General features: G+C 43.6%; 1 protein-coding gene across 7 annotated transcripts in view; it reads right to left on the reverse strand.

Moving 5' to 3' along the window:
- Positions 1-26,594, reverse strand: part of PTPRG (protein tyrosine phosphatase receptor type G) — a 610,456-nt gene that overhangs the window by 475,189 nt on the left and 108,673 nt on the right. For 6 of the 7 annotated variants that reach the window (XM_075006204.1, XM_075006203.1, XM_075006199.1 and 3 more), the window contains exon 2: positions 5,838-5,942. The exons of the other annotated variant lie outside the window; for it this stretch is intronic. In XM_075006204.1, coding sequence (XP_074862305.1) covers positions 5,838-5,942 — 105 coding nt within the window. The remainder of the gene's footprint in view (positions 1-5,837; positions 5,943-26,594) is intronic. 7 annotated transcript variants of the gene reach the window in all.

Genomic DNA, 26,594 nt, shown 5'->3' on the forward strand with positions numbered 1-26,594 from the left:
CTAAATGGATCAATAGCTTGAGCCAGTACATCTGTTCTTATGCTTCTATTTCCCTATTTTAGTTCTTCGATCAGGAATGGGGAAGAAAGAGTTCTAATTAGATAACACTAGTCAGCTAGAACCACATGTGACTGACGACTGAGAAGTCACTATCTGTTCTCTGTAAAACAAAACAGATTGGCTATTTTCCCTGTAGAAGCAGGACATTTATCAACAGACAAAATAGAACAAAAAGCCAATAGATAAAGTGTAATTAAAAATCAGGCCTATGTATATTTACACTGACAAATCTAAAATGAGTGGTAAATGCTTTTATTGTGGATAAGCAATATTAGTCAAAATAAAAATGGATAGGCATGGAGTCGAGTTTAGAAAATGGTCACACACTGAGACATTTCATAAACTGCAGGACTGATTAAAAACAAAATCCAGTAACTCTCAGACACAGAGTTTTGCTATCTACAACAGAAGAGTAATTCCAATAGTGTTTTATTTATCTCCTTGAAGCATTGTCCTTTTATAGGTAGCAATGAATATTCCAAATACATTTTAGATAACTAAATAACTAAAACCAAGGAAACATGCCAAATATTATTTAACCTGTAATTTTTGTATATTTGGTAGAGAACAGATAAGACTCAACAGGCCATCCTTTGAGGTTCCCCCACACATACTATGCCTTATGAAAATTGGCTTAGGAATATGGATATGCATTATTCAAATATGTGTCATGCAAACATATCACATAACATGAATTTTACAGTTACAATCTGCTGGATCAGTATATCATATATTTGTGCATGTATCACTCTTGTATGTGAAGTTAGAAATATGAAGTGTGGATCTGTTTATAGTTTGAAATGTGCTATTGAGAACCATTACTGGTGCCCTGAAAGATGAATGGCTGTGTGATCAACTCAATGACCTTTAAACAGCCTTGTTTGTGCTAAGTATCAGAAAGGTAGCCATATTAGTCAGTAGGTTCGAGAACAACAAGAAGTCTTGTGGCACCTTATAGACCATGGGTGTCCAACCTTTTGGCTTGCCTGGGCCGCACTGAGTGAAGAGGAATTGTCTTGGGCCGCATATAAAATATATAATATAGTTAATGTACATAAATCACATAATAATGTTAAAAGTTTACGATCTTGTGGGGCCGCATTACTAGCTGGCCAGGGCCACATGCAGCCTGCGGGCCGTGGGTTGGACGCGCCTGTTATAGACTAACAGATATTTTGGAGCATAAAGTTTTCATGGGCAAACACCCGCTTCATTAGATGCATGAGTGGGGGAGGGCGTGGTTTCAGAGGGGTATTTAAAGAATGGGGTCCCAGTAAAAGGAAGAGCCAGAGATGACAAGGTTTATTCAGCAAGGTGGAAATGGCCCGTTATCAATAGTAGGTATCAAAAGAGGAAAAAACAAGTCTGATCTGACTTGTTTTTTCCTCTTTTGATACCTACTATTGATAACGGGCCATTTCCACCTTGCTGAATAGACCTTGTCAGCTCTGGCCCTCCCTTTTACTGGGACCCCATTCATTAAATACCCCTCTGAAACCACACACCCCCACCCCAACTCATGCATCTGATGAAGCAGGTCTTTGCTCACGAAAGCTTATGCTCCAAAATATCTGTTAGTCTATAAGGTGCCGCAAGACTTCTTGTTGTTCTTGTTTAAGCTGTAAGTCCAAACGGTGGTGGGTCTAGAAAGACATATGACCATGCCACCTGGTACTAGAACCAGCAGGTTTTCCATAGGAATGCGGTGGGGGGAGGGTGGGAAGTGGGGGAGAGAGAGAGAAATGCCAAACAACAAATTCACACCCTGGAAAAAAGTCTAGTTAAGCAAAACTTTTCTGTTAGTCTATAAGGTGCCACAGGACCCTTCGTTGCTGTTAGTTAAGCAATGGGGAGCTATCAGGCCTTTGTCTTCAGCTGGTTTTTGAAGCCACCTGGCACACCCTAAGAGGATACAAAGAACTTTGAAGATGCCTGGAGACCCAAGTCAGAATAAAAGATTTTGACTGATTTGAGAACAGCTGTTTAGGGTAAGAATTTGCATGTAATAAGTGCTAACAGATTAGAATTAGCTATGCATTTTCTAGTCATTTTAAATTCTGTAACTTGCTTTGCTCTATCTTCACTTGCATCCACTTAAATCCTACTTTTGTACTTAAAAATACTTTTGTTTATGACCAAGCCCAGCGTAAATAATTGTTACCTGGGCAAAGCAACCACTGTGCATCTCTCTCTTTCATGAACTTTCCCTGTGTATACTTTTACAAACGGTTAAGATGCATTTGTTGGGGTCAGGGTTGGTCCCATGGGTGCCGAGCCCTTAGGACTGAGTCCTCCCAGAGTTGAAGAGGTTCAGGGCCTTCGCTGCTCTGTAAGAGGAACAGGGTAGTGTAAGAGGAACAGAGGAACAGCAGAACAGGTTAGCGGGCAGCCCCACAGAGTGAGAAGGTGGGAGTCAGTTATATGATCAGCTCAAAGGGGAACAATCCCAAAGGAAAGTCTGTGATCACACCCCATCACCCATCCATTCTAAAACACAGATTTTTGCTTGATTTGAGGTTTCTCGTATCAGGTTATTTTAAAACCCAGTACAGAAACACAACTTGTGACCATACTTTTCCTGCTCATATGTTAGTATTCTCAATGTTAGATTAAAATCAGAAAAAGTTTGACACGCGTAACTGAAGTGTATTTTGTTGATATGACCTATTTTGCCACTAAGACAGCATCCATGATTATGACATCAAACCTGACGTTTTTGTATATTAAGGGATGAATTCTAACCTCAGCTAGTCATACTGTTTCAGTGAAAGTGATAATTTATTATTGAGGGCAGAATTAGCAGTATTATGCAGTTTATAATTTTCCTATTTGGCTGACATCAGTATTCAAAGTTCTTAGAAACCTCAATTTTATCCTTTAGATAAATCCAGTTCTACACAAATATCTCCCTTTGGACTAACATCAAATGTTTTAAATACATCACAAGTTCTTCTGAAAAACATCTAGCAAAACTAACAACACAATGAACCTTCAGAAAAAAAAAAAGTGTGTGGAAACACCTTCTGCAAACAGAACCATAGCTCTTCCTTTGTCCCTTTCTCAGGGACCTGGTCTGCAAGCCTCCAATAACCAGAGAGCTGCATACAAAGGTGGGTTCATACAAGTTTCAAAGTCTCAAAACTGCTCCGAGATAGCAGGTTTTTCTTAGACCTTTCCTACCAAGCCATGATAGGAAACAACAAAATACAGTAAACTCTTTCATATCCTGCAGCCCTGGGACTGGGAGGTTGCCAGATACTGAAATTTTCTGGATAATACATAGCTATACCTAGCAATGCGTAACACTAAAGAAAAAATTAGATATTAAGACTCAAACAAAAACGTATGCAGAGTACTGTGTTTACCAACAGAAGTATGGTACGCTGTAAACTTATACCATAGTTGCTATATTTATTTGTATTTACTTTCACTATACTGTACTTATGGGAAACATAACTAAATTTGAAAATGCCAGTTATTTGAGAGTTCTGGATGATAGAATGCCAGATATGAAAGAGTTTACTGTAACCACCAAATCCTACCTTCTCTCCATCACCTTTTGTATCAGCCTGTCTTACTGTGATACAAGCCTGTAAAATATATACGTGCAAAGCAGCATTGTGAAATTTCAAAAAGGTTGGGATTGGGACTTCTGGATGCTGTTTTGAGAGATCATGGGAAACTGAGCAGCATACCATAGTTTGGGGAATTAGTGGTGAGAGAGGAATAGAAAAGTGAGAGTTTGTGGGAGTGAAGACTCCCTTAGGCTGGGTCTACACGAGACAACCTCCTTTCGGAAGAGGCATGTTAATCAGTGGGTTCGAAAGATGCTAATGAGGCGCTGCCATGAATATGCAGCGCCTCATTAGCATAATGGCAGCCACAGCAATTCGAAAGTGCGGCTTTCGAATGGTGCGCCACCCGTGGAGATGGGGACCTTTTGAAAAGACCCCTAGTTTTCGAAAGCCCCTTCTTCCTAACACCTGATAGGAAGAAGGGGCTTTCGAAAACTTGGGGGGTCCTTTCGAAAGGTCCCCATCTCCACGGGCGGCGCACAATTCGAAAGCTGCACTTTCGAATCGTCGTGGACACTGTTATGCTAATGAGGCACTGCATATTCATGGCAGCACCTCATTAGCATCTTCCGGAACCGCTCTCCAGTATCTCAGCCAGCCAAGTCCTCTGGGTTCTACCAGCTCTCTCTTTGCCTTCTAGGTGCCCCCCATCTCTGAACTCTATTGAAGCATTCTATTGCAGTGATCAGTCCCTCAACCAATGAGCACTCGCAGTTATACCAAGAGACCAATACACACATCCCCTTGAATGGTTGAACTCCGGATCATCGCCTTAAAAAAAAAATGCCACAGCACTGAGCTATGTTTATAATGAAAATAATCATAATTTAATTGTCAAAGCTCAGAATTCATTGGTGAGTCAGGAAGACTCATGGTAGCAGGAGGGTTAGCAATAAAACAGAATTAAGACTAAAGTTACTTTTATTCAGACCAAAGGTGAGCTGAAGTTCTCTCTACACAAAAGTCCTTTGCAGCATTTTTAATCAAGCCTAGTTGAGATCCTGTTTTGATGAGTGTGATTTCATAGCCCAGTTGGTCCCAAGGTGCAGGATCAAGAGATGTCTTCCTTGCCATTTATTTACATCCCCAAAGTTCATTAGTTGTACTCCAACTCAGAAGAACCCCTGTGGCTTATTTATCCTGTTGATTTCACATCTCCCTATTAGCTTTGTATTTAAATTGTACTAGCTTATCATGATTAATTTACATGTTGCACAGACAGGTGAATAAATATCCTTTATCTAATTTGCTAGCTCTGCTTTGACACAGATTTTGTTTTGATGGGGATATATTTTTAGTATACATATATAACCATCTTACATAGTATCTGTATCTATATTTCACAATGATATTAATGACCAAGGGGAGCCTGCCTTTGATTTGACCATATGCAATACTCTTTGTGGAATTAGAATATATACATACTGGGATCAGGGTACTGCTGTTACCCTCTTTGTTGTTTGTCATTGAGGGATTCTTCAGGTCAGGCAAGTACTCTATAATTTAATGTTCATGATTCCAATTTTACATTCTTGAATATTGGGCTCCCACTAGGTTTTTCAACCCCTGCATTTTCCAACCTGTCAAAAATCTTTTACCCACTTCTCACTCAAATACTGCCTTTCTAGGCTATTTTCTCCCCAGTACCTGCACAAATCTTCCTACCACTGCTTATTTTCTTTTCACTTCTCCCTAGATTTCTCTAACTTGTTCTAAATCATCTTTCTTACCTTAATAGTTCTTCAGGCCCTCTAAGGCTGGGTCTACATGAGCCCCTTCTTTTTGGAAGTGGCATGTTAAGTGGCTCCAGAGAGTTGATACGCCATTAAGTACTAGCAAGTCTCTCTCTTGCTCGAGTATGGGGTACCCAGGGAACTCTCAGACCTGGGCTTTCCCAGCAAATCACAGCTCTTTAGTGCTAGTCTGCAAGTAGGAGAGTAAAGCGGCTCCCTGAAAAGTGTATGAGCCAGCTATGCAGTCGTCCTCTAGAACATGGAAGGTAAGGTCAGGTTGGGTCAATCAAGCACCTGCATTTCTGGGAGAGGCAATACAAAAACGGAAGTGGCAAAGCTTGCAGGAAAAAAGTCACTTCACATTTCAGATTAGCAAGAAAACGAATGCCACGATTGCTTCCAGCAGGCAGTTTGGGGGTGGGCAACATCCCAGTCACATTTCATTCCACTAGAGTAAAAGTCGACTCACCTGAGTAAGCCCAGTAAGGGTCTCCCGAGGCCTTACGCCTCCGAATTTGCACAGAGCTACCATGTCTGTTTTCATGAGGCAAGCCAACATACCCTTCAGTCAGAGCTGAGAAGAGAAGAAATAGCAATGATTAGAAGAATGAAGTTCACTCTAAGGGTTCACAATCTAAAGAGACAACACAGAAGAGGGGACATCCTGGGAAGACCCTAATGGGGAGTGACTGTCTGTTCAGAAGAAGCAACAAAACCTGTTCTGAGAGTGGGGAGAGCAGGGTGGAAGAGGGTGCAAAGAGGAGAGAAGGAAATGATGGGAGGTTCAGGCTGACTGTGCCATTGGAGAAGAAGGGGGAGGGTATGCTTTGGGGAAACAACAACATCAGCCTTGACCTTGTGTGCACAGACCTTTGAATTAGCTACTCTCTCTGAAGAGAGAACAGTGAGTTACTGTAACACAGAGGCTCATGGGCAAAGCATCTCCTATTCTTTGCCAGTCACTCTCACCTCAGACCCGACAAACTCACTACAACCAACACCCCAAATAAAATATTTATCCATAAAGCGTTATCTGCACGGTACCATGGAAAGCTCCTAAACCACAATGATCATGAATCTTGATGAGACAAATGTACAAGGTAATATTTGCAGAACCATGTATTCATATCACAAATACACTTTAGGGACTTGGAATAACAATTAGTCACCCGAGTCAATGCATCCCAGTGACAGCTTATTCAGGCAAGAGAATACTGTCATCCCTCCCTGGCTTATTTGGGGATGCAACGTTAACTAGCTTTGTTCAGTCCCAAAACTTTCAGTGGCAAACGATCAGACAACAGCAAACAAATGGAAGCTCCTGAAGGTAGAAAACAAACATAGGGCTTGCCCCTGTGCATGAATGGAAACAAGAGCCTCTTTCAGGGAGGCACACGCTGGATCCACGCACTGAGAAGGCATCTTGGGAGAGGGGTTCATGAAAAACTGCATCCCGATTACTCGGAAGCCACTCAGCTCTGTAATAGACTGAACTGGTGGAGGTGGGAGGGGTATTTTATTATCTAGGAAAGATAATCTGGATACTCAGATTCATGTTTTATGATTCTGGTTTGTATCGGAACCGTTTGTTTCCATCACTCCCTCTCATTTCTATCTACATCCTTGCCCTTACTTAAATAACCCCACTTTCATTTTAAGCGCTCACCAGAGCAGTGTGCCATGTGGGAGGAGAGGTAGAAGGTAAAACAAAGGAAGAGGTATACATTGCACCTTCGGGAGCACAGGAGCTGGAGTTCAGTAAGTAGCCACTGTCAGGGGCTAGATCCCCCAGGGCCATGATTCAAAGGGAAACCGGGTGCAACTACTGGCAACCCACACGGTGAACACAAGGGTGGCATAACCCAGAGGAATCTGAAAAGCTGGCAGTATTAGAACTCGCCCCCAGAGAAGCACGGGAGGGAAGCAGGGGAAGAAGGTGACTCATGGACCTAGGTGCCCAGAGAACAGCCACATTTCCTGCTGTTTCCTAAGAAAAATAAGATGAACTAAACAGCTGCAACCACATTTTCATCTGCAGCACATCAGAATAACTTCTGTGGCTGCAATGGAGCCACACCAGAGAGCATCTAGCCCAGGACATTTACTCTGTCAACAGACTGTCTATCTAGCCATGCTACGGGTAGGTGAGGACTTGCTTTACTCTGCATGTGCAAAACAGTCATCGCTACAGGAAAGTCAGTGAGTCAGCCGGTTCATGAGAAACATACATTCCAGAGTCCTGCACGTGCTGTATGCTTGATGCTTTTGATACTGTATTGCACTGGTTTCCACTACAGCAGAAGCTACATTTTGATATACCCAACCAAGCAGTCCTCCAACAGCCCAGAAGTGCCCTCTCTATCATTGTTTGGACAGCTTTGGTGAGGGCTGGAACTAACTGGCTGAAGGTCTGAGAACTTCACACTATAGCAGCTCATGGCATTCGAGCTGCCATGGGGACCCCAGACACTGCCCTCCAGCCAATTGGGAAGTGTGGCAGTGTCACGCATTTCCTTTGCATACAATCCCATGACCAGCGTACAGCAAAAACATCATCAAAAAGCAGCCATCAACCAATTTGCTTTCATAAAATAAAGAATTTGATCCCTCAAGTGACACAAAAGCACTCACTGCATTGTGCCCCATGGAACTTTCCTGCTTTGTTCTTCTTACTTACAGTTAACATGTCCTTTTTTCTTTTCAAGAAATGCTCAGTTTTCACAAGAGGACAACTTTATACATGCAGATGCTGTGTATTGTTTCTGTACACTTGACTGAATTGAGTCTGAGCTGTGTGAGTTCATGAATGTCAGCAAGCTAGTCTGAAATGGCATTCAGCTTTCAAGCACAATCCACTGCAGCTGCAAACAGATGTCCTCTAATGAATGCACACAAAACAAAACAAACCTGGCTTTTAAAGGCAAAGAGAACCAAAAGCTGAGCATAGTGTGACTCAGCAGCAATTGACTGTTCTCAGTTCAGTTATTTAATCAGTAAGGTACTAATTAAATAATTCCAATACTTAACTTTGGTTAAGAGTCCAAAGGTTGCTGCTTGTAGCACCCATACAACAAGTCCTGTATGCCCGTCACTTCTGAGGCTAAGCAGAGCAAGGCTGGGTTTGTAACAAACCTTCATGGAACACCAAGTATGGGTGTAACCCACACACCTCGGTGTGGCTCACTGTTCCACGTAGAAGCACCTCACCCACTTAGAGAGAGAAAGAGTTAGTGTCCTCTCCACCCCATGCTGAATGCCACCTGTTTTTTTAGCTCAAACTGTGGAGGTTCCTGCACTAAGCTCTGGAGGTCCCAGGTTCAAGCCTGTCTGTATGCAGTTCAATTCTTCCTACTGAATAGTACCTGACCACCAACATTTTGGTACTAGGGCAGCTTGGAGCTTGCTGCTTTTCAGTAGTGAGAATACTACAGGTTGAACCTCTCCCATCTGGCACCCTCAGGATCTGACCGGTGCTAGGTGAGAGAATTTGCCAGATATGGGAGGTCAATATTTTCTATAACATAACCCACATTTCCACAACTTACTGGACTCTAAGACGACATTTAAGGGGTGAATTAGAGCTAAATGGCAGCACAGAACACTGAGAGTCAGCACTGGTGGCTGTAAACAAACTTTATGGGACCACAGGAAACTTGGCTGCACCCCATAAGTAGTCATTCAGCTAACTAAAATCATGACGGATTACAGAGTTTTCCAATGAGAGTTCTGGTTTAGAGAGGTTTAACCTGTAGTCTGCCCCTTCTACTAAGCAGTGACCTGACCACGCTAAATTTTACAGTCAACTGGAAGTTCTGGGGCAGCTGACGGGCCAAAAAAGAACTTCCCCACAACATATAGTAGGGTTCCCTCTGCCCCACATGAACAATAATCTTGACTGACTGTGTTATTTAACCTCCAGCAGCTGCCAAATTCCTGGTTTACGTGCGGGATGCAATCATGAAAATTTAACTTAGAAACCTAGGGGTGATACTGCAGGATTTGGATTCAGTAAGTCGCCCCCCTTCCTCCTGCCTGCTGGGAGAAGGTCTACTTCCTCTCCTCCTCGTTGCTGACAGGAGGCCAGCGGATATCAATGGGAAGGAGAAAGCATGTGTGTGAGAGTCAGAAGAGGGCTGTGGAAACCCATAGGGAGAGCCATGACAAAGCAGCTGGCAAACACTTGAGAGACTAGGCACAAGGGAAGGCAGCAACCAGGATAACAGGAAAAATAACACGATGGTTCTGAACAACTGCAGGAAGTTCTGATTTGGAGCCACATGTCCTGAGACACAAGTGTAACCCCCACACCTGTGTGTCCCAGCTACTGGTACCCAGACCACCCCACAGGAAAAAAAATAAGTGCCCTCTACAGCTTAAGCCGAGTGCCAACTGGCTGTTAGCTGAAGCTGTAGCAACACCTAGACTAAGCTCCAGAGATCCCAGGTTTGAGGCCCCCTGTGGGCAGTTACACAAGCACTGTAACGAGAGATTGAATTTCTCTAGCCTGGCATGGTGCTGAACAAGGAGAATTTGCTGGAGCGGGGAAGGTCAACATCATCTAGCTAGATTTCCACTACTTATTGGGTTCTCAGAAGACATTTGGGAGTAAATTAGAGATTACTAACAGCACAGGACACTGAGAGCCAAGAATGGTGACTGTAAACAAGCTTTATGGGACTACAAGAAACTTGGCCACACCCATGGCAAGTGGACATCGGGCCAACTAAAATCATGTTGGACCACGGATGTTACCAGACTAGAGAATTTCAAACTCGTTGTTATCAAATGCCCCACAAATAGAAGAGAGACACTCAACTTTAGTGAGTGTGCACATAGAGAAGGGGTATGACAATAGACAAGATGTCAGCCAATTTTCCAGAAAAACCTGCATTTCTTCAAGTGAAGAATAGAAACCCCAGTGCCAGGCCCTGGGGGGCCCAACCAGCAAAACAGAAGAGAGACTGGGGCTAAACAATTTAGAGATTCTGAAGGGAAACACTGAGTCAGCACACAAAATTTAAAATCAATTGTCCAACTCTTTGTACTCTTAACTTAAGCCTTCAACGAATGGCAGCAAGGCAATTCTGCAGTATGGCTATGAATCATGCTATTGATTTTCAGTATCTTCTGTGCAGAAAATTAAATTATGTAAATCTAAGCCTTTGCAAATCTCTTACTTTAATGTGAAATTGAACATTTGCTTAAGTCAGCATCTTATTTATGCAATTAAAAACTTGACATCCTTATGAATATATGCAGTTTTAGTCTTCCACATAGATTAATAATTAGTGTCTATCTGTATTTTTAATAGGTGAGCAACCATGTTATGCAACTATAGACTTACACTGGAAAGTTCTGGCAATATAAGCCAAGAAAGTAGCTCAAGTATTTATTAACAGAATTGCAGGATGGAATTAGATTGTGTTACGTTATTGGAAAGTTGGTCTTGAGATTAAAGCATTGTAGTAGAACTCAGAAAACTACAGTTCAATCAAGGAGTCTGCTACAAACTTTCCTGTGAATATGTCAATCCTGAAGCACAAACAGGGATGACAGCTCTTAGGACAAGTCTACGTTGCAATTAAAAACTAGCTAGGGCTCAGGCTGTTAACTTGTGGGGTAGAGGTTTGGTTCTAGGCCCTCTGAGGTACAAGGACCCAAGTGTGAATGTCTATGCCACAGTTAGACAGTCCCCTGAATTGTCAGTTGGCACAGGCCAGCAGTGGGTTTTTAACTGCAGTGTGGTGGACATACCCTCAGAGCCCAGGTCAACTGACTAGGGCTTTTGGGGCTCATGCTATGAACTAAAAATACATTCCCGTGTGGGCTCTTACCCCCAGTGAGAGCGATGGGCTCAAAGCCTCAGTGGGAACATTTGCACTGCTGTTTTTAGTTCCATAGTATACACCGCGGCAACCCAGGGTCTGGGACTCACTGCTGCAGCTGTTTTTTGCAGGGTAGATAGGCAAGTCATTTCATCTCACTCTGCCTCCATTTCCCAAGCATAAAACAGGGTTAGCAAGCCTCCTCGCTCCATCTCCACAAGGATGGTGTGAGAGAGGTTCATTAACGTTTGTAAGGGACTCGTGTATCAAGGTTGAGTGAGCAATTTCAGTACCTACAGAGACAGACAGGAAAGCTGGTCAAATGGATGGAGATTAGCTCTTGTGTTTCCCAGAACAGGAAAACTTAAATTAAACTAAACTAATATTTAAATTAAATTAATATTAATGGAGCTAAATAAATACCAATAATTACTACGTTTCTCCATTATTCCTTCACAGGTGGGAGATGGTGAACTCATGCACTCTGAGGTTCCAATCAGTTCAGCAGCAGAGAGCAGCTAACTCCTCTCCCATTGTATTCAGTCAGAATGGTATCCGACAATGCAGCTGGGAGTAGGAGGTCAATACAAAGAGCCCTGGGAAGCAAGGAAGCTGGGGAGTGAGGCTGCCGGAGGATGCATAAGAGGGTCAGAGAGAGATCTTCATACCAGTTACCCTGAGTCAGAAGCCACTAGAGGAAAAAAGGAGACCCGGGGGGATGATGTATGGGGGAGGGCAGGTAGTTAGAGGGGATGATACAAGGAGACACATGGCAAGCGTCCAGCTGCAAATGCTGACACATACTCATAGGATTGTGCATAAACCAGGTCAACACCGAAGGTAGTGATGCACAGTTTTATGCATACCAGCATATGTGTTCTGAGAACTGCAAATACACATTTAAAATACATCAGGCCTCATTTGGCTCTCAGGTGCATCAATATAAAATTAAATGCACACCCAGTCTACTGCCTGCTTCTGTGCTCTTGGTACATATCAGCAACAGCAGCTTCCTAATAACCACGTTCTGTAAGAAGATGAAGATCCTTATAAATGTCATGATGAAATCTTTCTCATGCCTAGCTCTCTCACTAATATTAACTAGCACTAAAATTTCAGATCCCGCACAACAGTCTAAAGTGAATCAATCCGTGTCACACTTCTGTAGCCTGCAAAACCAATGAAATTTTGTGCTGTTTATTTAATATTCTGATCAGCTTTCCATTTCTTCTGTCTCAGTATATTAAGTTTTCAACAAAATGGATTTGATAAGTGTCCTCAAAGGCACAATAAGGTAATTTCTTCTTGAATACTCAAGTGATATTCAGAGTTCACATGCAAATACAGAATTTTATCCGCTATCTACTTTATATATAAAATTATTCTAATATTTGGAGAGCTTATACTCCGGGTATTAGAGTTCAAATGATATCAAATAGTCATCCATGAAAGGGAAAAACCCTTTAAGGTAGATATTTAATACCAAACTATTTCATCATTCCTACATTATGTTAGATTAACTCAAACTCCATTCTAGAACAAACAACGATCATTTGAGGCCTTGCCAGAATTAGAAGGGGTGCACGGCTATGACTAAACCAATCAGATATCTTTTTCTGATTAAACTGCTGCAAATCTCCAATGCAGGCACACAAGCCAGTTTATCTTAATTTTGTAATTTATCTATGCAAGCAGACTTAAGCAAGTGTAATACTGGTTAAGTATGTCTACATTAGGGACTTTCTCTGTTTTAACTAAATCGCTGCTACTTTTGTAATAAGCCCCTCAAGACTATTTGTGAAAGGTAGACTGTTAAGACCTTGGTCCTCTATAATCATGGAACATCTAAGAGCTCAGTGAAAACAATCTCGTTAGTGTTTTAGCCATAAAGGGACTGCATTGTCCAGACTGTTAGTTATTAGTATGGTGTTAAATTCAGGGTACAGAAAGAGTTCTGTAGTTAGTAACAGAAAGATAGCCCTGTTAGTCTATATTCTATCAAAACAAAAAAAAGCAGTTCACTAGCACTTTAAAGACTAACAAAATAATTTACTAGGTGACGAGAAGAAGTGGGTCTGTCCCACGAAAGCTCATCACCTAACAAATTATTTTGTTAGTCTTTAAAGTGCTACTGAACTGTTTTTTAGTTCTGCAGTTGAGTTTGGGTGTTTGGTATGTGCACGCCATACAATACAAAATACAAATGTACTACAAAAAAGGTGTTTTATTCCAAACTACACTGCTTTTTAGCTAGAGAGAGATTTACATGTTTTAGAAGGTGAAAAAGCATGCACAAGACCTAACTCTTGGGCAGGCCAGTGCTAAGAGCTGTGAGCCATGACAGTTAACTATCTGCAAAACAAGTCTCATTTAAAAGAGAGCAGCTTGGATTAGGTGCACTGGCTTTATTTTTCATCAAATGCTACTAAAAAGAAACAAGTAAGATGTGGACATCACAAGACATAAGTTTTCACAGGTTCCATCAGAACAGCAGTATTGTAAAAGATGTCTTAAAATGAACACGGCATGATAGGCTGGGGTGGAGTGGAGAAGGGGAGAGAGAGGACAATTTATAGAAAACAGATTTACAATGGTTAACAATGTATTTGTGCAATTAAAATAAAAAGTGATTTAATCCATCTTTTTAGTCCTGCTCTCAGGAAGCTGCCTAAACAGAACTAGGCCATTTGACTCAAATATTTTATCAGCCTCTGACAGCAAATAAATCTACAAAACATTCCAGGCGCAGATAGTCCATTTTAATACTGTATTGCTTTTAAATAGGATTTCTCCACCATGGAAGCATGCATTTTGTCCAGATGATTTTATATCTTGCCAACAAAGGATGAAAGTCAAATGACACATGGTGGTCAGACCAACAAATTATATTGCGAATAAAACTTCTGCCTTTGATCATACTACAGTGACTTTCCTCTGATTCTCAGATAAAAGCTGAAATCTATCCTCCAATGAATGAACAGGTCATATCCATGAATGGCTCCCATTAATGAATGATGGGAGTTATGCTCATAAATCTCTTGTGACTCAATGGGAGAAGGGGCACCTTTGAGCCGTTAGTCTGCTGAATGATGCAGACTCTACCACCCGTAAGAGAGTTGCCCTGAAGATTCCCTTTGGGTGAATCTCATCGACAGATCTGTTCATATAAATGGCATGGGACCTTAAGCTCTATTCCATTCCTGCTGCTTGTGTACCTGATGTATGATGCGGCTGCAGCACCGTGGCGGGGAACAAGAACATAAACGCAGAGCACAGCAGGCCTAACAGGAGCTAACCGGCAGATTGCAATTTGAAGATGAAAAATAGTTCAGGGAACACAGTGTCACATTGTGGGGAAATAAATTAACCGGTGGAATTAAAACTCCTTGTTCCAAGCAAGAGGAAAGCTGCAGCTACCAGGAGCATTAACCCTCTGCAACCTGCTGAGGTAGGAGCCACTGAATTCACTCATATGCATCTGTTATCCACTGTATCAGGAAATTACAACTCCCCCTTACTCAGAGCTGCTGTAAATAGACCAGTGAAAACTTCTTTTCAGAGCACAAAAGCCAGCGTATCGTAACAGGAAGAAGAGGCTTCAAGGGTCATGGGGCGGTGAGACATCCAACCTTATGCCAAAGGTTAGCTGCCACTTATCCACGAGCTGAGCCTCAGCGTGTGTAGGGGCAGCTGGGCACTGCTAAGACAATGAGCTGAGCTCCCAAGGAATGGGGAAGAATGAATCCAAATCCCTATGATCATCACCAGGTTTTACAGACCCCACTCCAAGCCTGTCTGGGTCTGAGGGATGGCAGCACAGCCTCATTAGCGAGTCAGCCAGGCAGCCTCATAATGACCCCATTAAGGGAACTTAAAAAAAAAGGAGCCTGGGGAGGTCCGGGGAGAGCAAAGCTGCCAGTTTTGTCCAGGAAGGCTCCTGCATGATGACAAAGGGTTTGGCTTTGTATCGAGTGGTTTACAACTCACTTGGCATGAGCTGCGGGAGAGGCAACAGTATTGGTAATTTTGGGCTGTGGATCCAAATCTTCGGATAATTGTAATCGCCTGCAGAACTAGCAGTAGACACAAGCAACGCTCGCCAGATACCCAGCGGTGCCAAAAACCAATTCATTTCCCACCTTGTTTCCAGTGACAAATAATTCAACCATCTACACAGAGAGACCACAGCTTGTCCCCTACTCCACCTCCCCCTGCCCTCCCACCACCCCGAGCTCCATCTCCTGGAAAAGCTCTTCACTAGGGCCTGGGTTCTTCCAGTGGACTTGCTTCGTGACCTCAGCCCATCCCTTGTTACCAGGAGCTTCAGATAAAGCCAAACCTCTAAAGGAAAGTCTTCTTTTACCCAGATCCAGAACAAACACCTATCCCGCTGTGCTGTGCCTGCCCCTTCTCGCCACGTAACCAACACACTTTATCTGTAAGACAAGCATGTCTCATGTAAGTAGGTATTTAGGGTGCCTAACCTGAAACCCCTTGAAAGGGGATTTATCTACAGTGTGTGGAAATGCACTTCAGAGGGGCGTAAGCTGGGGAGTGCCCGAACTGCCCCACGTAGATCTTGCTGGTAATGTTCCATCTATTTTTTTCCCCGTCCATGGACGGAATAAATTTTGTTATGTGCACCCAGGCATTGTGGATGTGCACCACCAGTACAAGCATGCTACCGGCTGGGGGCACTCCGCTAATCAGCTGGGTGGTATCTGAATCTCTCCTGGGTGGCCTCCCAAGCGCTCTGCTTACAGGGAACACTAGAATCCTCTAATACAGTCTCTCCTCTTCCTTCCTCCTTTCCCAACATTACACGTTGTGTTAATCACAGGAGACGTAAGAGACCAGTGAATTGCTACTCTTGCAAAGGCAGCTCACAGTTCTCCTTCCCTACGAGGGAAGATCACCACTGTAAACCTGATCCCACACTGAGTTTTCATCAAAGCTCACATTTCTCCCTCTAACCTATCAAGTCGCACAGTTCTGGCACTGATGCCAGGTCACTCAGCGAGTGGGCAGATTAGCACTCCCTCAGCAATTAATAGAGAGGATGATGCTCTTCTGGTTCACACCATAATGAGTGGTTCTACAGAAGTCAATGGACCCATCTTGGTGTGAAATTGATAGGAGATCAGCAACAGGCCTGTGTCTGGGATTTACAGGGTTCCTGTCAGATTGTAAGGTTTATATTCCTTGCCAATTGTGCAGTCTATTTAACTGTGGGAATGAAGTAAAACCACATTAATCTCTTTCTAGTTAAGTTCACTCTGGTTTCCAGGCACTAACATTGGAGCAGCAAATTCCAAAGGGGTATGGCTACAACAACAGAGAATAAAAATGTTCTAGTAATATATTTTGTAGGTTATTTTTCTTGTAATTTGCAGTCAGGTCTCAAGGTCAACAAGGTACAAAATGATCCAAGGAAACAAATTAAAGGCAAAGAAAACCTTTAAAAGAAGAAAAAAAGTTTCTTCGAGTCCAACGAGTAGGCATTATTATTTCTGTGCCTAAACATTTAATTAATAGTGTTGATGTTTCAGTGAGCGATGGCATGTTAACCATTTTATGCTGGCAGTATGCAGCCCATACAGATATTGCCAGAACTAGCCTTCTCTTGGAAAATCCAGTTTTATCTGTATTTAAAGATGATGTGCAAAGACAAAAGAAATTGGGGGAAACTGAGCCAAAGGCAAACAACTGAGCTTCCCCTTTGATGTTCACTGTTCATGCTGAATTTGTAGGAAGGGTCAGTTCACTTGTGTTCTCCATGGACATCTAACTCCAGAGCAGAAAAAGGGAGTAGGGAGTTTCTTGTTCTGTATCAGTTTTCCTGACCACTTCAGAAACCCAAGAGAGCCAGAGCTGTTAGGAGATTCTTCTGCCCAGAGTGAGGCCCATTGGCAGAAGAGGACAGAGAGAGGAGGATGGGGACTTGAGAGAGTCAAAAGAACAAGAACAATGCTAGTTACAAGAACTGCTTTGTAACCAAGTAGAATGCTGGAGAGCCATCACCATCGCCATCTGAAACTGAAAGGCAGTGTCCCTGCAGCGATGCAATTTAAAGGACCTTGTCTGTTCTTTCCTCTCCATGCATGTAATAGGCTGGAAAACAACGTTAACTCTGCATTCATTAAACCAGCAGGTGACACCATACAGGAGGAATAGATGACAACAGCGGACACATCAAAAATATTAAGTGATCTGGCAAGCTAAGAAATATGGGGCCATATAAGCAAGACGACCTCCTGTAGACAAAGGTACCGTAATGCGCTTGGGGGGACAATCCTTTGTGTCGCTATAACGTCCAAGACTTCTGTTTCAAAAGATAAAGGACTGGGAGTTAGGATAGATAGCTAATTAGAAGAGAATTCACACTGCAATGTTATTGCCAAAAAACACCACCAACTGCTGTCCTGTTGTAAGTGTGCAAGGCACTGGAAGTACTAATACTGCTTTAGACAGACTTCAGAGAAGCTGTTGTCTCAATGCTGTCCTCTGAAAAGGGAGCTTCACAAGTTTAGAAACGTTTAGGACAAAACAGTTTGCACTTAGCGAACACACACCAGCTCCCACTCAAGGGTCCTAAAGCCCTTGGCAAATATTCATTATAAAACATTAAGTATTATTATCCACATTACTTAGAGAACATGGGCACAAAGAACCACCCAAGGTAACAGGGCATTGGGACAGAGGCAGAAATTGTAGCCGTAAATCCTACTGACTCTCAGTCCTGTATTCTAAACAGGAAACCGTGCAGCTTTAAGTCAGGGGAGCAGCTGAAAACAGGGTTGTAGGAAAGCATCTTTTGAAGAAATCATTTGTCAACTGCATGTGACTCTTTATAAAAAATGAAGGTATTAGCTATTATTACATTAGCCTTAGCATCTCGAACTCAGTGTCTGGCAGCTGTGTTGGGTGGAATGTGGTGGCGCAGGAAGGTTGCTAAGGTACACACAGAATACTATGGCTCTTTCAGTTGACATTGGGGCTGTGTTGCATCTCAGAACCACTTGTTATGGAAATGGGCTTTGTGCCAGAGAGAAGGAAGTTTGCAAACCCAGCAACATGGGACTGGGACACATTTCAATCACTATCTGACTTAGCTCTCAGCCCGTATCTAAAGAACACGCTGTCAGAATGACACTTGGCAGGGAGTTGCAGCATTCCAGGTGCTTGCAGGCAGGGCTTATACCCCAGCTCCCAGAGAGGCCAGTAGCAGCATGGCCATGGAGACCCTGCTCATGGAGGCCCTGCTGCTTTCTCTTCCCAAGCAGTGGTGTCTCCAGAAAAAGCCGTTTGAGGCAGATTGCCAGTGAAGAAGCTCTGATTCCTGCGTTAGCTGAAAACAAGCAGTCCTGTAGCACCTTAAAGACTACACAGTTACCATGCCTCAGACTTCTTTAACTAATGCGTGGAGGGTTTTCAGTTTCCAGGGCTATGACTATTTAATTAACCGGGGGGCGGGGGGAGGGAGGCGTGCTAAAAGAATTAGGCCCCTGTAGCAATCTTGTATTTCACGTGCAAGTCACATCCAGCTGAAGAACATAGTTATGCTCTTAAACCCCTGTTCACTGGTGACTAGCCACACCTCTGTGTTGCATAACCCCACAAATGCAGCGGCAGAGCAAGCTTTTCGCTCACAGGAAACCTTTTCACCAGGACCTCTGTCAACCTTCAGAAGCCAGGTTTATTGACTACTCCAGGTTTCTCCCCTTAAGAACAGATTGGACCAGTGACTTAAGTACAGTAAGTCTCTGCACTGCAGCCCCACTTCAGTTTGAAGACCCCAAAATGGTTCTCAGTATCCACAGTAAGTTTAATTACTCAAAGAAAAAATAAGTCAACCTTCCCTGAACATCTGTGTTGCTTTACCTAGCCGGCGAACGCTCACCTAGCTACTCCCAATGCTACTGGCTACGTGCTCCTCCATACTTTGTCCTATGGATTATGTTACGTATCCACAGCAAGGGGAGGGAAGGGCATTGCCAACTTTAAGTGCAAAGTTCCTTGCTTTTGTGGGACTCTCAGTTGCTGTTTTTGTATTCCATACTTCTGTTCAGGGTAAGCTGTTACAATATTTCTTCCTCTTGTATATCTGGTGTCAGTGTTAAAAACAGATTAATCCTTTCATACCCCACCACAAAGGAATCTTGTAGGGAACATCCAACAATTTTCGTTGGCCAAAAAGCAGCCATTAACTTAATACCAGCACAGTTATTCAATTTTACTACAACCAACTTTAAAAAGCCATTATAATTTAAGTAAGTGATTTTCTTTAAATAAAACGCTAATGCATTAAAAAGTGACAGCATATCAGTGATTGTTTTGTAAGAGCGCTATTCGTATTCCTCTAGACTTTCTATAGGCATAGTCCTTGCTGCAGTAAAGCAGAATTTTTAAACAAGAACACCATACGGACTCCCAAACACTACTTCTCCTCGAACAAGCTTCGAAGTATTAGGCAAGTTTTTGCTTTTATTTGCCTGACATTCAGCATATTATACTGTGGGCTTTACCAGATTTGCTGTGACCAGATGGGTAATCTGATTTTAAACTGTAAAAAACCTTACAAGCCTCCAGTAAAACATGGTCCCACGACTAAATATGATTAGCTGTCAAGCTACAGGAAAATGTATCCCTCTGTATCCCTAAACATACACACAAAGCAACAGCATGCTAACTAACCAGTGTGCTGAGTACTGGACAAGGCACTCACAGTCTGTGCCCCAATGGAGTATTCACCTTATTGTAATACAACCCTGCAGGGATACAAAATAAGCATGTAGATTTTTTTTTGTCTTTGTTTCTTGTTACCTTTCAGTAGTTGCAACTATTGAGGCTACTTGTAACTAATGGCAGGGACAAATGATCAGACGTGATTTAATTGACTGGTACTGCTAGAAACTTCACCAAATACAAATAAACCAAGGGTGCACTTTTAAAAGTGGTTTAACATAGAAATGTTGGCATCTGGGTACTATTAGCTTCTCAAAGCCCTAATCTTTACGGCATGATCCTCTAAACAGCCTTCACTCCTGTTTCTGGCTGCTCTTCACCTCTCCATGCCACCCCTTACATTTACAGCCCCACATGGATGATAATTAACAGCTATTGATTGCACATTGCTCAGTGAACTCATTTTTTTTAAATTAATTGTTTCTGAACTAATGTGGGACTTGGTTCATTTCAATTAATGCCACTGTTCTGGAATGGAATGGCTATAAATGCCTCTTGGTCTGGGTATTCCCCCCTTTGTTTGGTTTTACCCCCATTTAAATCTAAGTACTTTTTATGCAGTGTGATGAACTTTTCCTTTCACGGGACTGTCTGTGCTCAAGCAACATCTCCCACAATCCCTTCCATTCAAAGCAACACCACCACCACCCCACACCCCTGATGTGGACCACCTACTGTTCTGTGCCATCTTTGGGCAGGAGGAAGGTAAGAAGGCCCATCCTGACTGTTTTTGACTGAGCAGCCACACATCCCATTTTTGCCAGAGGGAAGCTCATCACTTCCAAACACCAGGGAGTGAGGGAAGGGGAATAGGATGAAGGCCAGCTCACATCTGGACTGAATTCCGCAGGGCAGTGCCGTAACGGAGCTGTTAAGTCATGTTTCCCCCAAGGGTATGTTCACATGGCCCCATGCCCCACCTCGTCACCCTGACCCAGCAGTGTGCCTCAGTCACAGATCCCTGGTGGGGATCACATCGAGCTGCATGGCCCCAGAGGGAGGTCTGGGAGCAGCCAGCTATGTACAGGGCCCTACCCTGGCTGCTCCACCCTTTATGATGGTGCACCTTGAGCTTGCCTCTGGTGCTACCAGTTCTTAAACCTAATACAGGGAATGGGTGGTAGCCCTCCCCCGGGTGCTTGGGACAGAGTTCACAATTCTAAGGAAGGCTGGAAGGGAAAACAGTACGATAGAGATAATGGATTTCAGGAAGGCAGATTTTGGTAAACTCAGACAGCTGGTAGGTAAGGTCCCATCGGAAGCTAAACTGAGGGGAAAAACGGCTGAGGAGAGTTGGCAGTTTTTCAAAGGGACATTATTAAGGGCCCAAAAGCAAGCTATCCCACTGCATAGGAAAGGTAGAAAACATGGCAAAAGACTGCCTTGGCTTAACCAGGAGATCTTGCATGATCTCAAAATAAAAAAGGAATCGTATAAGAAATGGAAACTAGGACAAATTACAAAGGATGAATATAGGCAAACAACACGAGCATGCAGGAGCAAGATTAGAAAGGCTAAGGCACAAAATGAGCTCAAACTAGCTACAAGCATAAAGGGAAACAAGAAGGCTTTTTACAAATACATTGGTAACAAGAGGAAGACTAAGGAGAGGGTAGGGCCACTGGTCAGTGAGGAGGGAGAAACAGTAACAGAGAATTTGGAAATGGCAGACATGTTTAATGATTTCTTTGTTTCGGTCTTCACTGAGAAATCTGAAGGAATGCCTGACAGAGAATGCTAGTGGAAAAGGGGTAGGTTTAGAAGTTGAAATAGGAAAAGAACAAATTAAAATTTACTTAGAGAAATTAGATGTCTGCAAATCACCAGGGCCTGATGAAATGCATCCTAGAATCCTCAAGGAGCTGATAGTAGAGGTATCTGAGCCTTTAGCAATCATTTTTGGAAAATCGTGGGAGACGGGAGAAATTCCAGAAGACTGGAAAAGGGCAAATATAGTACCCATTTATAAAAAGGGGAACAAGAATAACCCGGGAAACTACAGGCCAGTCATCTTAACTTCTGTGCCAGGAAAGATAATGGAGCAGGTAACTAAAGAAATCATCTGCAAGCATTTGGAAGGTGGTAAGGTGATAGGGAACAGCCAGCATGGTTTTGTTAAAAACAGATCACGTCAAACCAATCTAATAGCTTTCTTTGATAGAATAACGAGTCTTGTGGATAAGGGAGAAGCGGTGGATGTGGTATACCTAGACTTCAATAAAGCATTTGACACGGTCTCACATAATATATACTTATCAATAAACTACGCAAATACAACTTAGATGGGGCTACTATAAAGGTGGGTGAACAACTGGCTGGATAACTGTACCCAGAGAGTAGTTATTAATGGTTTTCACTCCTGCTGGAAAAGTATAACTAGTAGGGTTCCGCAGGGGTCTGTTTTAGGACCGGTTCAGTTCAATATCTTCATTAACGATTTAGATATTGACATAGAAAGTACACTTATTAAGTTTGCAAATGATACCAAGCTGGGAGGGGTTGCAACTTCTTTGGAGGATAGGGTCATAATTCAAAAGGATCTGGATAAACTGGAGAAATGGGCTGAGGTAAACAGGATGACGTTTAATAAGGACAAATGCAAAGTGCTCCACTTAGGAAGGAACAATCAGGGTCACACATACAGAATGGGAAAGGACTGCCTAGGAATGAGTACAGCAGAAAGGGATCTAGGGGTTATAGTGGACCACAAGCTAAATATGAGTCAACAGTGTGATGCTGTTGCAAAAAAGGCAAACATGATTCTAGGATGCATTAACAGGTGTGTTGTGAACAAGACACGAGAAGTCATTCTCCAGCTGTACTCTGCACTGGTTGTGCCTCAGCTGGAGTATTGTGTCCAGTTCTGGGCACCGCAGTTCAGGAAGGATGTGGAGAAATTGGAGAGGGTCCAGAGGAGAGCAACGAGAATTATCAAAGGTCTAGAGAACATGACCTATGAAGAAAAGCGGAAAGAATTGGACTTGTTTAGTTTGGAAAAGAGAAGATTGAGGGGGGACATGATAGCAGTTTTCAGGTATCTAAAAGGGTGTCATAAGGCAGAGGGAGGGAACTTGTTCTTCCTTGCCTCTGAGGATAGAACAAGAGGCAATGGACTGAAATTGCAGCAGGGGAGGTTCAGGTTGGACATTAGGAAAAAGTTCCTAACTGTCAGGGTGATCAAACACTGGAACGAATCGCCAAGGGAGGTGGTAGAATCTCCACCACTGGAGATATTTAAGAAGAGGTTAGATAGATGGCTTTCAGGGATGGTCTAGAAAGTCCTTGGTCCTGCCATGAGGGGAGGGGGCTGAACTCGATGGCCTCTCGAGGTCCCTTCCAGTCCTACTCCTCTATGATTCTATGACAGCCCTTTCACCCAAAGCAGGGCTGCTTACCTCCTTCTCCGTCCGCACGTGTACCATGCAGTACTATTCAACATGCAGGGGATGTACACAGGACCTGGCAGTAGTAACACCTTCTCCTTCTATGGAGCCTCGCTTCAGATAACGGGTCTAAGAGCCCTTTGCAGATTAACATAAAAGACTGGAACAGACAGCAAGATGCAACCACACCTGGGTTGGTGAACTGGAGACAAGCAGACAAAAGCAAACCACCCCGACATGGGTCCAGGGAGAGAAAAACAGTCTTCCAGGACCCAGGGGAAACAAGCCCATCTCTGGCAAGAAACGCCCCAGGAGCAAGCAGCATGTCGATATTTGCCATTTAGTCAGATGAGTGCGTTACAGGTAAAAGCGATGTTTGTATTCAACAATGTATCATCTGAGCAGACTTTATGAAGCCACCTTTTGGGCAGTAGCTCGTTGACATGTTCAAGAACCCAGACAAAATGGAAATGAAAAGGGATGTTTTCCAGCTCGTTCTTAACTGGGCCTTGAAGGTCAGCAAATGTCTAACAGCTGCGCCCTGCGCCGAATGGGGAGGATTGAGCTGCTGATAACTATTATTGTCAGGACGCATCAAACAGAGCCATATGTCTACAAGGGTTGACAGCATTATAAAAGTCTCCTGACAAGCAACACATCTTCTATTTTCAGTGCCCGCCTAGCTTTGCCTATCGTCGTGGGTTGGGTGTTAGCAAACTGAGTGTGTCTCAGTTTTAAAAAAAGTTTATTCAAAACAGCTTATCTTTGAAAACCTTTGTGAAGAACGATCGTATCCGATACTTTGCCCTCCTACTGATTTCACACACAGTGGTTATAATTAATGTGAAAAACTACAAATTAATCACAGGACACTTTTAGCTGGGTTCTTTTACCTCCCAAAGGAGAATGTAGTATAAGAAAACGTGGAAATTTTCCAACCTACTGCAGGCAGTGCTCTTCACCATCCCCTCCCCTTGCTCTAGCAAACGTCAGCTTTCATTCCCTGTTAAAGACCCCAAGAGAAATGCTTAGGCTGGCACTACAATAGAGGGATGGACCGAAGAGAAGCTCTCGTCTCAAAATAAAAAGGGATAAAAATGCTCAGATCAGGCATTGCTGTGAACTCAGGTAAGGTGTGTGAAATGGTTGCCCCTCCAGGACCCTGCTAGGTTTTTCATGAAGCCAACATTGCTGGTTTCAAAAGAGCTGTGCTGTAAAAGAACTGTCACACTGCTGCCCAGGTTACCTGGTGTACTGCCTAAGCAACACATTGGAATTTTCCTAGCTCTCTCGAAAAAGTAACTAAAAATTGACAAGAGAACGTGGCCACAATACTAAGGCCCTGATCCAGTATGGCTAGAGCAGCCCATACAACTTCTGGGTGTGCCGCAGTCTCCCATCTATTGGCACTGACACCACTTACACAGAGAACAAGGAATCTGCTCCACAACCTGACCAATATTCAGCTGGCTCTTCGCTCAGGCACTAGAGGCTCATACATTAAGGTCCAGAGGTCCCAGATTTGGTTCCACCTGCAGACAACTGGAGTCTACTGGCATTGCACGAGCATATGGGCAGGCCGCTAGTATTTTGCAAAGTGTCTTGGTAGCCAACAAAGCCAGCAGGCCTCCGAATAAGCCAAGTGCAGGGCAGGACCAGGGCCCTTATTACACGCTTCAAGTTTTATTGAATGTGTCTCAGCAAAATACTACTGCAGCCTGATACCGTATCCCAGACAGCAGTAGTGATTTACAACTACTTCATTTCTCTGAACAAATGAGGTTTGGGAAGCACAAAAGGGGCAGGAGGGGTTGAAGCGCTCCTGATCAAACCTGCACGAATTTCAGATTATATGGGACCTGTGCTTTTTTAGTGCCAGTACTTGCTGGTATTGAGCACCAGCACCTTGGCAGCCCCCGCCATGGGACTCTCTAGGAATGGGGAGCCAGCTGAGTATTGACTTCTGTCTCTTCACAAAAAAGGCACTACGTGGTGCCCATTTTCCCTGTAAAACAGTCTCATACATAAAGCGAAGGTAGATCAGCATTGCTTAATGCTATAGACAGCTCCTAGAAAAGGCAAGCCAGAGTTCTTTCAGGTACATAAAGTCACATTTACCCTTACATGTTAGCCCTGAACAGGATTCCTAGGCTCAGGATTTTTATTACACATTTAAAATGCTCAATATTCTCCTGCCCTTCTCCCGTGTACTCCCCCTCAAGCCTTTTCTCATGTAGGCTTCTAGCTCGGAGCAGACTGAATGCCATTACTATTAGCTGGCTGCTCACTGAGCTGTGTGATCGCGTTTGGTAACTGCAATGTCAAGGCACCCTTGCTGGGAGTCTGAGAGAAACCAAATACCAGGGGTGCAAATCTTCCACCAAACAAAACCCCTGGGAGTTTTACCACTGACTCCGCTGGCTCTGGGGGCAGACTCGGTGCAGAACTTCTTCCCTGGAGGTGTGCTTCCCAGCAGGCTTGCAACATGCTGTCCGTGGCTAGCCAGATGAAAGGTAGCATGGTTCCAGAGGGGCTATAGTATCCCCAGGTTTTGCACTCTGCTTCCACACACCCAGGGACCAACCCTACTCCCAACCCACATCTGGCTCCACCATTTCCACCCAGGGCACCGAGCTGGAAAACATCCCTTTTCATTTCCATTTTTTCTGGGTTCTTGAACATGTCAACGAGCTACTGCCCAAGAGGTGGCTTCATAAAGTCTGCTCAGATGATACATTGTTGAATACAAACATCGCTTTTACCTGTAACGCACTCATCTGACTAAATGGCAAATATCGACATGCTGCCTGCTCCTGGGGCGTTTCTTGCCAGAGATGGGCTTGTCTCCCCTGGGTCCTGGAAGGCTTTTCTCTCCCTGGACCCATGTCGGGGTGGTTTGCTTTTGTCTGCTTGTCTCCAATTCACCAACCCAGGTGTGGTTGCATCTTGCTGTCTGTTCCAGTCTTTTATGTTAATCTGCAAAGGGCTCTTACATGCATTCCTCTCCCTCCCTGCTGGTGGGGTAGAGGAAAATTCACACAAGCTGTGTGCTCTTTCCACGCATCCTGGACAAGAAGAAAAAAGAGCAAGCAGCATCCCAGCATGCATGACTGCAGCCATCGCCCTCCACCCTCCCTTAATGGGATCCTTGTCCCTGCAGCCCACCAGTGCCAGAGTCCAGCCCACCAGCCCTGGAGGCTGCACCATCACTTGGGGTCACACTGTCGGCCCAGGGCTCTGCAACCATCTCCAGCTGTGACTAGGGTTGCCATG

Source organism: Carettochelys insculpta, chromosome 11 (genome assembly GCF_033958435.1).
Source record: "Carettochelys insculpta isolate YL-2023 chromosome 11, ASM3395843v1, whole genome shotgun sequence".
Lineage (NCBI taxonomy): Eukaryota > Metazoa > Chordata > Testudines > Carettochelyidae > Carettochelys > Carettochelys insculpta.